A 15,316-nucleotide genomic window follows, 5' to 3' on the forward strand; every position below is an offset into this window, starting at 1 on the left:
ACTGAGATTGTTTTATACTGAAATTAAATGGGGTATGATCTCTGCAGCACTATTTTAAGCATTTATTACTCCAAAGGCAGTCCTATTTGAGTCTAAAAAAAGTTTACTGCCTGGGAATATATTCCAATGTAGTTGGATATGGTTAGGGATATAGAAGAGATATACTAATATGTTACATTTTCTCCTCTTAACTTTTTCAAAACTTTTCATGGGGGGCAAGTCACAGTTGTATTTCCTGCAATAATGCTGTGGATCCAGTCAGTATAATCGAAGACCTTGATGAAGAGGCCAGGCTCATACGGTTGGGCACAAGTTTTGCCCCCAGCATGTACAATGCCCTGGAATTGTCCATTACAGATGAGGGGTCCCCCAGAGTCACCCTGTTGAGAAAAATCAAACATGAAACATTACTACCGTATCTATGAATGGAAAGTGGACCAAACAATTCTCTCCCATCGTCCATTCACATATAGCCCCCAGTGTTTCACTTCAATGTTCCCCAATCCAGGATCTTTGTAAAAGAATTTAACTCCTTGAGTTTTCCCCACCAGAATCACCAGTATTGGGAAGTCTGGAAATCTAGACACCTAGAAGGCACTTGAGTTACAAAAACCCATAACTTTGTATGTTTCTACAAGATGCCTTCAAGGCTAGATCTCTGTCATAGCTTTGAAAATTGGCATCATTTCTTTAGGAGTCTGTCTTAAAATGGATCATCTTACCCGACATATACCTTTGCCTCCTTGCAGGATACCTGCACACAATATTCTGCTTTGCGCTGGCATCCTTCGGTAAACTGCTCGACACAACGAATAACGGAGTAATTTAATGTTAGCACAATAAGGGACATCGGGATAAGTCTCTGAAAAAAATAAAAAATAGGCAAAATTCTACTTTTCACAATTTACCACCTAGATGCCTACAGCTATAATTTCCATTGTCTCCAAACAGTGGAGCTGATCTCATTGCCTGGAATAGGAAGTATTGTTTTTTAAAGCCGATCAAAGGGACTCCTGGGAAAAACAGATTTAGTTAAATGTTTTTTGTCAAGATATTAATAGGTCTTAAATCAGCTGTTGGGCATTTGAAGGCTTCTCAAATTTCTCCGGCACTCTACGCAAAGATTGCCTTGTTGGAAAAGTGGGGCTTTTGCTAGTTCAAAAGTCACAGAACTGATCTCGCATCCCCTGGAGATAACCTAGAACGGGGGTTCTCCAAACTTGGCAACTTTAAGACTTGTGAACTTCCACTCCCAAAATTCCTCAGCCAGCATACTGAAACTTCCATATCTGAAGATGAAGCAGATCCATACGTTTGTATTGTGTACAAGAAAAAAAAAAGCCAGGAATCTTGTCTAAAAGATCCCTTGGGGAGGACAGATGAGGTGGAAATAAGTCTAAGGAAACAAAGGAAAAATATCATCTGAATCAGACAAAGTTGAGCCTGAGAATATGGAATAAACCCAGCTAATCAACAAATCAAGAACTTTTCAGGATAAAAAGGGGTCCTAAAGCTCACCCATTCCTTGAGTCATCTTTGGATCCACAACTTAGGAGTTTCTGTCCCTCTAGCTGGTGCCTGACAGCCTAATTGAGAAGAATGTGTCTAAACACGGATGGGTGCATGTGTGCGTATGAGAAAGAAAAAATTTACATCACAAGCAGTAATGTTTTGCTGTTACTTTAAATTCACTGGGTCTCCATGTATTTCAAAAAACTTGTGGTGCCTCTGTGATTAGTTGAAAATTATTTGTGTGAGTTCTTAATTATTTCCCAAGGCTGTGTGACTTGTCTGCTCTAGCTACACCTATTTGGTAGAAACCTAGGTAGAAAACAAGGTGGGCTTACAAGATCTACCTACCTTGGCAGGCTTGAATGCATGGATGACCATAAGCCAAAGCTGAGAGTGCATGTAACACTTCCATGGCCTTACTAGCAATAACAATAGGACTTAGACCTATATATTGCATATTGCCCCCAACAATCTGAGTACTCCTCTTATCAACCTCAAAAGGATGGAAGGCTGGCTTCCGGTTCCGGGTCGCAGCGGTGCAGTCAAACAAAGGGAGTCCTCCCTTTGCCGGCCGAGTTTCCTCTGTCGGTAGACCCCTGAGAGGGTCAAAAAGTTGCTCTGGAGGAGCAACCACCGTTGAGGAGGCTTCTCGGATGGCTGCAGAGTGGCGGCAGTGCCCTCTGTAGTCTGAGTATCTCCTTTGGGCTGACGGAGTAAAGATCGGTCAGTAAAATGGCCGATCATTTAGCTGCGCCAACCGTAAGCCATAAGATCATCTAAGCAAACAGATCCACTGTGGAAGATTCAGTGAGACTTTTTTTTACCTCTATTTTCTTTCTTTTTTTCCTGTGAAAAGCTTTTTTTTTATTCATTTCCCTTTTTGTTGAAGCAGCGTTTTAAATGGGGGAAGAAAAGTCTAAGAAAAAGACTAAATCTATTTTTGTTTTAATGGCTGATTTTATTTTTGGCTATTTGGGAGCCCCAACGAAATTTCTTATTGAGACTTAACACGCTATGTATTTGGAGAATATTTTTTGTTTTTATTTTTTATGATTTTTGAAAAGACTGAATATTTAATTAACTTTGATGACTCTTTGGGCGACATTTTCTGCTGAAACTACGTATTGCTTTTGCTATTTTCTTCTCTTGGAATTTGTACAAAGGAAAGAGACCAAGGAACTTGGGAGGAGATGGATATTGATTGATTGCTGGTAAATATAGTCTCCCCCAAAAAGATAATGTCCTCAAATATGATAAAAATGGAGGAAACTTGTTCAGATTCTATTTATAAGTATATTTTGGACAAAATTTTGGAAAACACGGAGATGATAATTGCCTGCAGTAAGGAGATCTCTCTGCATCGACAAAGCAAAGCACAAGGTTTAAGTGAAACAGCAGTTCATATTCAAGAGACTTGTTCTCAGTCCAGAGAGATGGAAGAAGCAAATGTACAGTTGGATTACCAATTGATATTGGAAAAAAGTTTTGATATTAATGGACAAATGACCTATAATAAGGAAATGGAGGAGCTTACTTCAGAAGGACAAGCTGATTTGCAGACACCATTTGACTTTCCGATAGAGGAAAAATTATTGGAAGAGCAAAATTTGATTAAAGAGGACTATATTAAAAAAATGATTTCAACTAAAGTTTATACAACTTTTAAAAAGATGGGAAATGATGTTCTGACACGAATTATTCAGAATAGCTGTAATTCTTATATCAGCCCAATAAAACGGACAATGGGAGATCTCTTGTTGCTGTGTACAGTGTGGCAGGAAAGAATGGGAGAGCTATCTGCGGAACTAGAGACTCGACTATGGAAACCTATTTGGAATAAGAAGAAACCCAGAATAAGATATAAATATTAAATTTGAGATGATAATTATGGATGGTAAAGGTTTTATAGCGACTCGGATTGTTTTGGATTTGGATTTTGTTAAAAGGGAGGCTATTATGAAATGATCTAGAATTTAATACTGAAATGTAGCAAGAATATGCTTCTTTTTTCTCTCTTTTTTTTCTTTTTTCTTTTTTCTTTCTTTTTTGTTCTTTTTTGGGGGGGATGAGATGGAATTAATAATTGGAGAATTATTGAAAAAGAATAGATATAAATAAGAGAAACCTGGGGTACCTGAATAGTAAATATATAGGTTAGTTTAAATTTTAACATTTGAAAAATTAATAAAATGTAAGACAGGATTTCTGGGATAGATAATGAGCTCTTCTAAACGTTTATTGATTAATGAAATTCATATGTAGCAATATAAATGAAAATGTGTTTTAGAAATATATTAATAAGATTATAATATATCTTAAATAAATGGAGAGTTTCAGTTTAAGTTTAAATATGTGAGAAATTATAGATTTGCATTGAATAGACACTGAGTGGTTGAAAGTTTTGATTAAGAGAATTTATATTTAGATATATTAATGATTTTATTTGAATCAATTTGATTATAATATTATATATAGATAGAGAGGGAAATTTTAAGAAATATTGTGTGAACTGTATATTTATAATGCTATTGTTTTCTTTTGGTAATTGATCACCATATCTCCACGTTGGTTCTTAAGCTTCTGTTGGTGCAAAATGGAAAACTAATAAAAATTGTTTTAAAAAAAAGGGATGGAAGGCTGAGTCAACCTTGAGCCCCGTCAGGATCGAATTCCAGGCTGGGAGCAGAGATAGCCTGCAATACTGCATTCTAACCACTGCACCACCAGGACTTAAAAGGAAGAAATCCTCTGCAACCATCCACAGAGATTTTATATCCATCCAAGGATAGACCATGTTTTTGAGTTCATATTTGGTATTTTGAGAGCAAGGGGTAAATATACTCTGAAAACATCCTCCGCGGGACACTTCTCCATTTACAAAATGGCCATGACCATTCACAAAACACCCGCCATGGCCATTCACAAAACACCCCATTATTAAAGGCAATGAAGCCAGGCAAGACTGCCATGCTAATGGGACTTTTCTGATTCCCAACAGCACTGCTATAAATAAACCTGATCCTATAGGGCCTTTTTTTTTAGCTATTCAGCATGCCAGTTCCTTACTTATTTCTTTTATTCCAAGGACCTTAAGGGTGTGGAACTGATAAAGAAATGAAATCTTAGGGAATTCCATTGTCCATCCACATTCCAATATTCATGGGTGACTTAGTGGGACCCTAGACATAGTTGATGTTACATCAAAAGCTGGGTCTGAGTATACACAGAGATCCTTACCATTAGGAGATGTGATTGCGCCCCATCCCATAATACGGCAAACTGAGCCCACACTGGGAGGGCTGGAAGGCAAGCTGAGAGGCGCGATGTGTTCACTGTTGCTAACAGAACTGTTCAGCCTGATCAACATGATGTCCTTGTCCCATTCAGTATCATTGTTGATACTGAGACAAAAGTACTTCTCCTCTGGGTCTCTTGCCTGCTCATCGTCATTTGGTACACTTGCGCTATGCACACCAAGGTATATCTGCATATTTGGCCTACAAGAAAAACAAATTAACAGCGACAATTTAAAGTAAACTCTATATTACTTGGGATGGTCCTTGACCTCATTTTGGCCCTCAAGCAGGATTGTTAGTGCCAAACAAGAAAGGGCCATAACCTACTTTCTTGAATAAGCTCTTTCCATTGTTTATGCAATATCCTGAAGCGTGAATTCACCTGTGTGCTGTTTAGCACTCAGAAAGCTCAGCATACAGTATGAATCCATCTTTTTCTTGACTTGGATGTGTATTTGGTAAGTGTTGCACTTATAACTTACAGATGACTGTGTTAAAGATAGAACCCTGTGATTACAGTACTAATGTTATGACTTTGTATTGCGCACATCCTCTCTCAACCCAGCCTATCTCAAAGGATGGTGGGATAGATAAAGACGGAACACAAAATCTGGATGGTGCCCACTCTGCTCTTGTTTTGAAGAGGTATTAAGGTGTAGTGCCTCACCCAGGCCTTTGATAAGGGAGAGAGAAGCCTCTCACTTCATCATCTTTTTATCTTTTATGTTTTACTGATTTTTTTTAAAAAAATATTTTCTTATGGCAAATCCCCAGAGTCAGGCAGCATGTGGTTAATATTTTCTGGTTAGTTGCGCAGTCAGTCAGATATTTAAACTGGATTTGGCATTTTTATCAACCTATCAAGTCCTTCCCAAGGACCTGGGGTAGGTAAATGTGGTTCCATGGTATTAAAGGGATTGTCACAGGATGTTCCAAATAAGGCTGCCTTTTGCAATTGACTGTGATGATTTTGTCAGTGCTGATGGTATTCAGGTAATGTTCCAGGTTTTGTTATTCTTGTATTATTATATCCCAGAAAAAAAGAAAAGATATGAATACTATGGTGAAGAAGATGGAAATTCGACCATAAATATAAACAGCATTCCTCAAGATATGATTGTGAGGAGCTCCTCATTTAAAATGCACAGAGAAGTCAGTAAAAACTAGCAGAAACATTATAAAAAAATCTGGATATCGAAACACCATCTCCCTCAACCCTTCCACATTCTGTAATGCCCTTACATGTCGCAGTGTGCAGCGGTGAGCACCCATTCCTGGTTGATCAAAGTCCCACCGCAGAGAGCACCGCTAGAGTTAAACAAGACAACAAGGGAACGATGTTCATTTATGTTACATTCATCACCTCCAATGACCAGTTCAGAAGATTTTTGTGCTGCAAAGAAACCAAAAAAAGTTTAGTGTTTGGCTGTGGAGTAGAACAGAATCGCTTTTATTGGTACTTGAATAAAATAGATTATTTGCAAATCATATATATGCCTATGCCCATGTAAGGGGGGGGGGGTGCGCACGCACAGACACACTTTTGAGAAAGGGCATCAGAATTTCATTTTTAACGTGTACCAGTGTGTTCACAGAAAAGTGACAATAAAGGTTATCCTATCTTAAGATAAAAACTCAGTTTGAGATCTTCTTGTTTAACATAACAACATAGGAAAATTTATTCCCCATTCCTTCAAACATGGTTTTATGAAAGCAAAAATTCATTAAATATTGCACAGCAAGCTCACCACGCTCTGAAATAAGATACGACCAGGGTCTTCTTAACACTTAACGCTTTAGTGCAGGGGTAGGCAACCCAAAACACTCAAAGAGCCACCGAGGGCAAGGTAGAGATGAGTGTCTGGACGCAGCGAGGCATATTCCGCGCGACGGTGGAATGGCGAAGGGTTCAACTTAAACTCCCAGAATTCCTGAGCCAGTAGGCAACCTTGGCTCTTTTATGACTCATGGACTTCACTGGATCAGGAATTCTGAGAGTTGAAGTCCACGAGTCATAGAAGAGCCAAGGTTGCCTCCTGAGCAAATGTGCCGGCCAGGTGACGCCGAGGCCACTTTGCAAAGAGGTAGGTGCCCCTTTGGAGGAGGAGGAGGAGGAGGCGCCGTCACCACCCCTGGCGCTCTCTCCCGGGCTGGGCATCTGCGTGGCGGAGTGGCCGGGCGCTCGCTCCCTTCTCCTGGCCTATGCAAGTCCCCAGAGAAAAGAGCCTACCCACCTTTCTAACAGTCCATGCAGTCTGAAGAGAGAGAAGAGGTTTGTGGGCAGTTCCACAAACCAAAGAAATTCAACCAATCAATTCAAACTTCATAAGTTTTTTTGTGAAAAGTTTGAATTGATTGGTTGAACTTTTTTAGTCCCATTTTTTTTTTGAAATGCATATGGACTGGGAGCCGCAGGAGACGGCTGAAAGAGCTGCATGTGGCTCCGGAGCCGCAGGTTGCTGACCTGTGCTTTAGTGAAACAGGCTTTGCTTTGTTAGTGGTGATAAGATTTGGGCATAGAAAGATTTCCAAAACAGGAGAGTTGACTTATTCAATAGGGAAGTGAAACAGACACTTTTATCACCCCCTGAATTCTCACTCCAGGATCCTAGTTATTTAAAGCAGGGTCTTCCTGCTGGAACAATAGAAGCTCCTTAGAGCATCTTATGAACCACAATATCAATGAGCTAATTGTACTTTCAACCAATTAAACCAGTGTTTCTCAACCTTGGCAACTTGAAGATGTATGGATTTCAATTCCCACAAGTTCCGGGCCAGCATGGCGAATTCTGGGAATTGAACTCCATACATCTTCAAGCTGCAAGACAAAGGGCATTATCTGAAAGCTTGTACAAGCAAAGCTGGAGACAGATGTTTAATACTTTCCCCTCAGTCTCCCTGCACAGTGAGGAACTAGTTATTAATACAGGTAGTTCTTGACTTACAACAATTCTTTTAGTGACCATTCAAATTTACAATGGCCCTGAAGAAAGTTACTTAGCAGCGGAGAAGTGAAGCAAAGTATGCCATAGCTTCTGATGAGACCAGATGCCTTAGATCTCAGCCATCAGAATGGCTGACGCTATTCAGTTTTTCACATGACCATTGCAGCATTCCCACAGTGACGTGAAAAAAGTTCAGATGCTTAGCATGTGACTCATATTTATGACAGTTGCAGTGTCCCTGGGTTGTGCGATCACTTCTGACAAGCGAAGTCAATGAAAAAGCCAGATTCATTTAACAACAGTGTTACTAACTTAACAATAGTAGTGATTGACTTAACCACTGTAGCAAGAAAGGTCATAAAATGGGACAAAACTCACTAAACAGATTTTTCACTTAAGCAACAAAAATTTTGAGACTTCTAGTTTTGCACCCGTAGCGCATGGCTGTGTGAGAACGGACCTCCGTTCCCCATTGCTAGTTTCATCCTGCCAGGAGGACCCTAGATGGGTCTGAAGTCGCCCCAAAGAGGTGACCGTGAAGGAGGGGCGTCCCATTGATCACAAAGCGATGGCTATCGCTTCGTTTGATCCAGGGAAAGCCCTCCGAGCCCAACAGGAGAAAGACCAGCTACATGCCAGCCTCTAGCCCAAGCTACCTGCAGCCGAAGTCCAAGAGCTCTAACAAGAACAGCAGTGAACAGAGTGTTTGGAATTGGTGAGAGTATTTGATCTTCTCTCCCTTATTTTGCAACTAAGTCCCTGGGAAATATCCCCAAAGCAAAAAAAAAACTCCAAAAGTGAGGGGAAGGGACTATATTCCCATTCCCCCATTGACAGAAGTGGCGAATTAACCTTGAGGAGAGAAACATATTGAAATTAAATTTAAAATACTACAATCTGATTAAATGTAGAAACTATAACAAACTGCCAAGATTATATTCTAAAGGATTTTGATGATATTATAAAGAAAGAAAAATAACTTCTTCTCTAAAAGAGGTGGAAAATAAATATTTTCTGTCATCTAGTGGACAATTAGAATATAGCACATTAAAAACAACGCCCAGAAACAAAGAAAAATCTGTTCCAATGAATTCTAATAACCTTTAAGAAGATAGCTGCCAAGGAAAAAAGAAGAGATTGTATACTGGGCCAGGTATAAGATTGGAAAGTGTTTTGAAGAAAAAGAAATACTTTGATCTATGACTAACTGTTCAGAGGGAAAGTTACAGGAAGGATTTAAGGTGACTAAACATATTGAATTGCAATTCTGACTGGTTGACAATTGACTCCTGAAAGAAAGAATTGTTATAAAATATTGATTTTACTGAAACCTTGACAATTGAAAATTACAGTGGATTATAAAAATTATATATAAAGATAAGAACTATACAAAATTGGACTGTTTGGATTTTGAGTTTTGGCCAGCTTGACAAGACTAATTACAGAGACTATGGTACTTATGACGGATTACTCGAAAGGGGGAGATAACATGGATATGACATATTCATCAAAAAATGACAGAAAACCACACTTAATATCTACCCTTGAAGGATTTAGCCAGAAAGATCAAAGACCTCTAGAAGCAACATTTCAAGACAAGACAAATACTTTCCAAGAAGAAATTTATGCAATGCTACGACAGATACAAATCACAATAGCTCTAAAACACGAGGAGATTAAACATAACTTTGACAACATAAATGAATACACTTCTAATTTAAATTTACAATCAAAACACATTCAAAGAATGATGGTAAAGAATGAACAAACAAATCAAATAACAGAATGTGAACTAGAAAAAAATGACTTAATTGGCAAAGTCACAAATGGAATTATAACTTAATACAAATAAGAAAAAATTCACAATATGGAAATATGGAATAAATAAATATGGAAAAGATACCTTATGCATTAGAACGTCAAAATAAACCTGAGAAGAAAGAAGACTTAACAAAATGGACATTGTTAGGAGAATCACTGTTTGGGAGACAAAAAGCATACATCTTGCGTATTATGTATCCTCTACGCCTAACAACAACTACAAAAATACAAGAACTGTTTGACAAGTCAAAAATATTAATCTGAAAAACAATTTGGCAAAGGAAGAAGATTAGAGATGGGCTTAAGAGACTTGACTCGCCCTACCAGATGGAATATTATACGAGCAAACACTTGTTTGAATATGGCTAAATAAATAAATAACTTTGGCGATAAAGGGGCTTTAGAATAAGTGGGATAAGCGATATAGGTAATATAGTATTTTTGGATAAGATACAAAATGTAAAAATATTGGGATGATGAAAGTGAAAGAAAAGTTTGAACTTTAAAGACAAATTAAGCTTGAAAAGATTTAGGATTAAGGAATGATTGAAATACTTAGGGAAAATTAGGCTTAATAAAACCTTCGAAAAAAGGATATATAGTGATTCAATCAATTTTTATAAATAGAAGTGAAATATAAATTGATTAGAAAAGATTTTATAGGTAGATGTTATGATAGATAAGTAGTATAATATTTCTATAATATATGAAATATGAAAATACTGGGATGATATATTTAAGTGGAAAATTTGTTTGAATATTATGGAGAAATTGAGCTTAAACAAGATTTATGAAAATAAGATATATGGTGAATCAGTAAGATAACTTTTATGAAAATAAAAAGCTGATAAGAAAAAAATGCTATATATGGACACTATTATTGTTGGTATAAATATAGAAGACAGTGTTTTTATTTAATCATTTATATATGGAAAATATCAAATATCAAAAATTATATTTGTTTAATGCTGAAGAAGAATACTATTGGGATAAGAAGCTCAAGGAAATATATTATCAATTGATATACTAATTATTGAAATATAAAAATTAATTATTGACTGTTAATCAACTATTATTGATTGTATATATTTTTTTAAAAAAAAATCATGAACCAAGACATCACGCTGTACACCAGGCACTAAGGTTATTATTGTAAAAAATCAATAAAACTCTTACCCAAAAAAAAAAGAAATAAATTTTGAGCTCAGTTGTGGTCATAAGGTTGAGGACTACTTATAGATGGCTAAATCTGACTTTGCAGGTCTGTACAGCTATACTTTCCAGTACTTTTTTGCACACCAGTTAGGATGCTTGCACTGGAGCCAGAAACTGGGACATCTTAGTCATATCAGGACATATGGCAAACATAAACAGCAATTCCTGATTTCAGGTTTACCATCCAAGAGAAATTAAGTAGAAACAAAAAGGAATATTTGATTTTCCAGCCTCAGATCTAAAAATTAATATTCTTCACATCTCCAGTAATGCTGCATATAGGTTAAACAGCATGATTCTGAATAGCATCAGCCATTCTGATGGCTGAGATCTAAGGCATCTGGCCTTATGACAAGCTATGGCATATTTTGCTTCACTTCTCCGCTGCTCAGTAACTTAATGGTATCACTGCCAGTCAGATTACGCTAATCAGTTGAAGTAAGAAGAATAATTAAGACGAGCTTCTGAAAAGGATGGACATTTAGAAGCATTTGGTCCAGAATCTGATCTTGCTGTACTGCATTGTTAAGCAAAATACATGGCCTCGTGATGGGGAGAATAGGGGGCAGAGGGAGTGAAAATGGGGATGAGATTGATGAAAATGGAATTTAATCTATGGGAAGTTGATAACATTAGTATTTAGTTCACTAAAAACAGTTTGACCCAACATTGATGGCAGTAAAATCTCTATATACCGGTTTTGATATTTGTTTCAGAAGCAATAACCCATATATTGCATGCTGTATAATGCAGCAAATCTAACAGAATGGGAGCTAGGTTAAATCCAATAGATTTATTTTACCAGTTTGGACAAAAATCAATGGCCATCTCATACACCATTTTTTAAAGACCACCTTAACACTGAAAACCCCTTCCCAGAGGTTATCTTCCTCTATTGAAGTCAGTTGCCAAATAAATAGAAACACAAAAGGAAGCTGACCATATTTGGGATTATATATTTTTAACTTGCTACTTTTCTTGATATGAATAAATGTATCTATTCATACTATCATTACAAAAAACAGCAATGGTCTTCCCCATTTGCACCAACCAGGCCTTTTTCACCCACTCTCTACTTGTGACCTGCTTGTACATCTACAGTTAATAATTACATGCAAGTTTATTCCTGTAACTGGAGGTTTAAACCAAAAAAGACACCTAAAGCTCCGTCCACCCTTTGCTCCATTGTCCAGGCTCTTACCGTAAGAAAGCTGTAGTATCAGAAGGTTTGCTAGCACTCTGATCAGCACCATAGCTTCAACTCTGTGTGGCAAGCTGTTTGCCTGGAATTTAGAGATGGGGAACAATTTTCACAAGAATGCACAGTTCAAAATATTTGATTAATCACTTTTTTCTCTTCCATTCCGAAGCAGGAGGATAGATGGGAAAAAACGGCAATTTCTTACCTGTAATATCCCACTCCCTTACTTAGACTTGAGATACAATATTAAACTAATCAGATAACCCAGGTGGAGACGTCTTGATCAAGCAGCACTTTATTTGATCAAATTAAGCAGCTGGGTGGCCAACAATCTGGAACACTGGCAGAGTCACATCCAGAAATGCCACGCATTAGAAAGTTGGTAGCATTGCTTTGTAAATTTTATTAGCCAATGAATATCAGACAACAGAGCCATTCCATCATAAGAAAGACATCAATCATTCCTGTACACTCCCTTATTCCCTCCTTCAATATATCCCATCCATGTACCCGTTTCCTACGTTTGCATGAAATTTCTCTGGTGCAAAAGCTGATTACAAAAAGCAAAAAGCAACAGTTAGACAAAACAATTTCCCTTTGTTCCAGAACCCTTCACCTCCTTATGTAACTTGGCTCTATATCATGCAGCCTGAACAGTGGTGGGATTCAAATATGTGAACAACCGGTTCTCTGTGTAGATGCCGCTTCCAAAAGTCCATTCTGGGCCTGGGCAACAAAAAATTAGCTACCGGTTCTGCCGAAGTGGTGCGAACCAGCTGAAGCCCACCACTGAGCCTGAAGCACGAAAGAAAACTGATAACAAGACTGGATATGTATCTCAATAAAAACAGACCCTTCCAGAAAGCAAAAAACCCTAATATGTGATTAATGCAGTCTATGTGAGATGTTGTTGCAGAATTCACTTGAACTTTAGGATTGAAGAAAAACAGATTTTTTTTTTCTTTTAACTGGAAATATTTTGAAACCAAAAAAAGCCAGGGCACTTAGACCATGTAAAGGCAAACACACACTCAGTTGACCCATTTGTTTGGCTGGTGTGGAAAAATGACTGTTTCTGTGTTATGAATAGTGGGGGCAACTGATACTAACTTAAGTCCAACAATTTTCAGGGTTGTGAGACTGGCTTGAATTTGAGTTGTTTAAAATTAACCTTCACCTTTAAATTTCATCCTCTCCAGATGCCTGTACTTTAACTCCTAGAATTTCCCAGTCAGGATGGCAATTGTGGAGAATTAGGGAAGCTGAAATCTATACAACTGGGGGGAGGGTATCCAGCTATGGTACCAGACTGGCTCAGGAGTTCTGGGAGTTGAAGTCCACAAGTCATAAGGGGAGCCATAGCTCCCCACATCCGTTCTAGAAGCAGCTGTGCTTTTGGGGTTGGGACTCAACAGGAAAACAAGGGGTGGAGCTGGAGTGTCCTTGTGCCCATTCTTCCGATTCTGCTCTAGCCTCCCTGTCGCTGATTCCGGCATCTTGGTGGCCTGTTCTGCAGGTGAAAGTCACTTTGAGGAAGCCGCTGCTTTATTAGCCTCCAGCAGCCCCGCCATGCCCAAGGCAAGTCTCCCCCGCTCGCCGCTTCAGCAAAGAGAGGAGAGCAGTCTTTTCCGAGGGGAAGAGAAGCCAGGACGGCAGAGCCGTCCATACCAGAGCTGGACTCGGGCAGGGCCGGTGCATGTGTCGCCTTAGGCTCCACTCTTCAATCACGCCCTGTTATGTGTTTGCACATGCGCGCACATGGGCACGCACATGCGCAAATTTTGCCGCTTCCGGAAGTCCGTTCTGGGCCTGGGCAACAAAAAAATTAGCTACCGGTTCTGCCAATGTGGTGCGAACTGGCTGAATCCCACCACTGAGCCTGAAGCATGAAAGAACACTGATAACAAGACTGGATATGTATCTCAATAAAATCGGACCCTTCTGGAAAGCAAAAAACCCTAATATGTGATTAATGCAGTCTATGTGAGATGTTGGTGCAGAATTCGCTTCAGCTTTAGGTCGGAAGGAAAACAGATTTTTTTCTTTTAACTGGAAATATTTTTAAACCTAAAAAAGCCAGGGAATTACACCATATAAAGGCAGCCACACACTCAGTTGACCCATTTGGAAAAACGACTGTTTCTGTACTATGAATAGTGAGGGCAACTGATACTAACTTAAGTCCAACAATTTTCAGGGTTGTGAGACTGGTTTGAAAAGACTCCACATTTTCCATTCTAGGATCTAGTTTTGGAAAAGCAGATCAGGAAAGCTGGCTATGCACAGCACTGGATGGACGCTCTCCACAGCTGTAATTTTTTTGAATTTGACTTGTTTAAAATTAGCTTTAACCTTTAAATTTCATCCTCTCCAGATGCCTGGACTTCAACTCTTAGAATTTCCCAGTCAGGATGGTAATTGTAGATAATTAGGGAAATTGAAGTCTGTAAAACTGGGGGGATAGTACCAGACTGGCTATAGTACCAGACTGGCTCAGGAATTCTGGGAGTTGAAGTCCACACGTCATAAGGGGAGCCATAGTTCCCCACCTCCGCTCTAGGAGCAGCTGCGCTTTTGGGGTTGGGACCCAACTGGAAAACAAGGGGTGGAGCTAGAACGTCCTTGCACCCGTTCTTCCGATGTTGCTCTAGTCTCCCCATCGCTGATTCCGGCATCCTGGTGGCCTGTACTGCAGGTGAAAGCCAGGACTCGCTCTAACAACCTGCTCTAACACTGGAAGTTTTTAAGAAGAGACTGGACAGCCAAATAATAATAATAATAATAATAATGATGATGATGATGATAAGGTTGGAAGGTACCTTGGAGGTCATCTAGTCCAACCCCCTGCTCAGGCAGGAAACCCTATACCATTTCAGACAAATGGCTGTCCAGTTTCTTCTTAAAAACTTCCAGTGATGGAGCATTCACCGCTTCTGGAGGCAGGTTGTTCCACTGCTTAATTGTTCTAACTGTCAGGAAGTTTCTCCTTAGTTCTAGGTTGCTTCTCTTTGGTTAGTTTCCACCCGTTGCTTCTTGTCCTGCCTTCAGGCACTATGGAGAATAGCTTGACTCCCTCTTCTTTGGGGCAGCCCCTGAGATATTGGAATACTGCTATCATGTCCCCCCTTGTCCTTCTCTTCGTTAAACTAGACATACCCAATTCCAGCAACCATTCCTTATATGTTTTAGCCTCCAGTCCCCTAATCATCTTTGTTGCTCTTCTCTGTACTCTTTCTAGAGATTCAACATCTTTTTTACATTGTGGTGACCAAAACTGGATGCAGTATTCCAAGTGTGGCCTTACCAAGCCATTGTAAAGTGGTATT

General features: G+C 38.9%; 1 protein-coding gene across 1 annotated transcript; it reads right to left on the reverse strand.

Annotated features, from left to right (window-relative positions):
• LOC107287555 (snake venom serine protease 3) lies at positions 1 to 12,117 on the reverse strand. The gene is made up of 5 exons (XM_015816076.2): positions 11,991 to 12,117; positions 6,051 to 6,201; positions 4,750 to 5,009; positions 723 to 862; positions 1 to 380 (listed from the first exon to the last, which is right to left on the reverse strand). The coding sequence occupies exons 1-5, from the start codon at positions 12,040 to 12,042 to the stop codon at positions 207 to 209; spliced, it is 777 nt and encodes a 258-aa protein (XP_015671562.1). The 5' UTR covers positions 12,043 to 12,117; the 3' UTR covers positions 1 to 206.
• Positions 12,118 to 15,316: the final 3,199 nt, after the last annotated feature.

Source organism: Protobothrops mucrosquamatus, unplaced genomic scaffold, assembly GCF_001527695.2.
Source record: "Protobothrops mucrosquamatus isolate PMUCROS unplaced genomic scaffold, P.Mucros_1.0 scaffold399, whole genome shotgun sequence".
Classification (NCBI taxonomy): Eukaryota; Metazoa; Chordata; class Lepidosauria; order Squamata; family Viperidae; genus Protobothrops; species Protobothrops mucrosquamatus.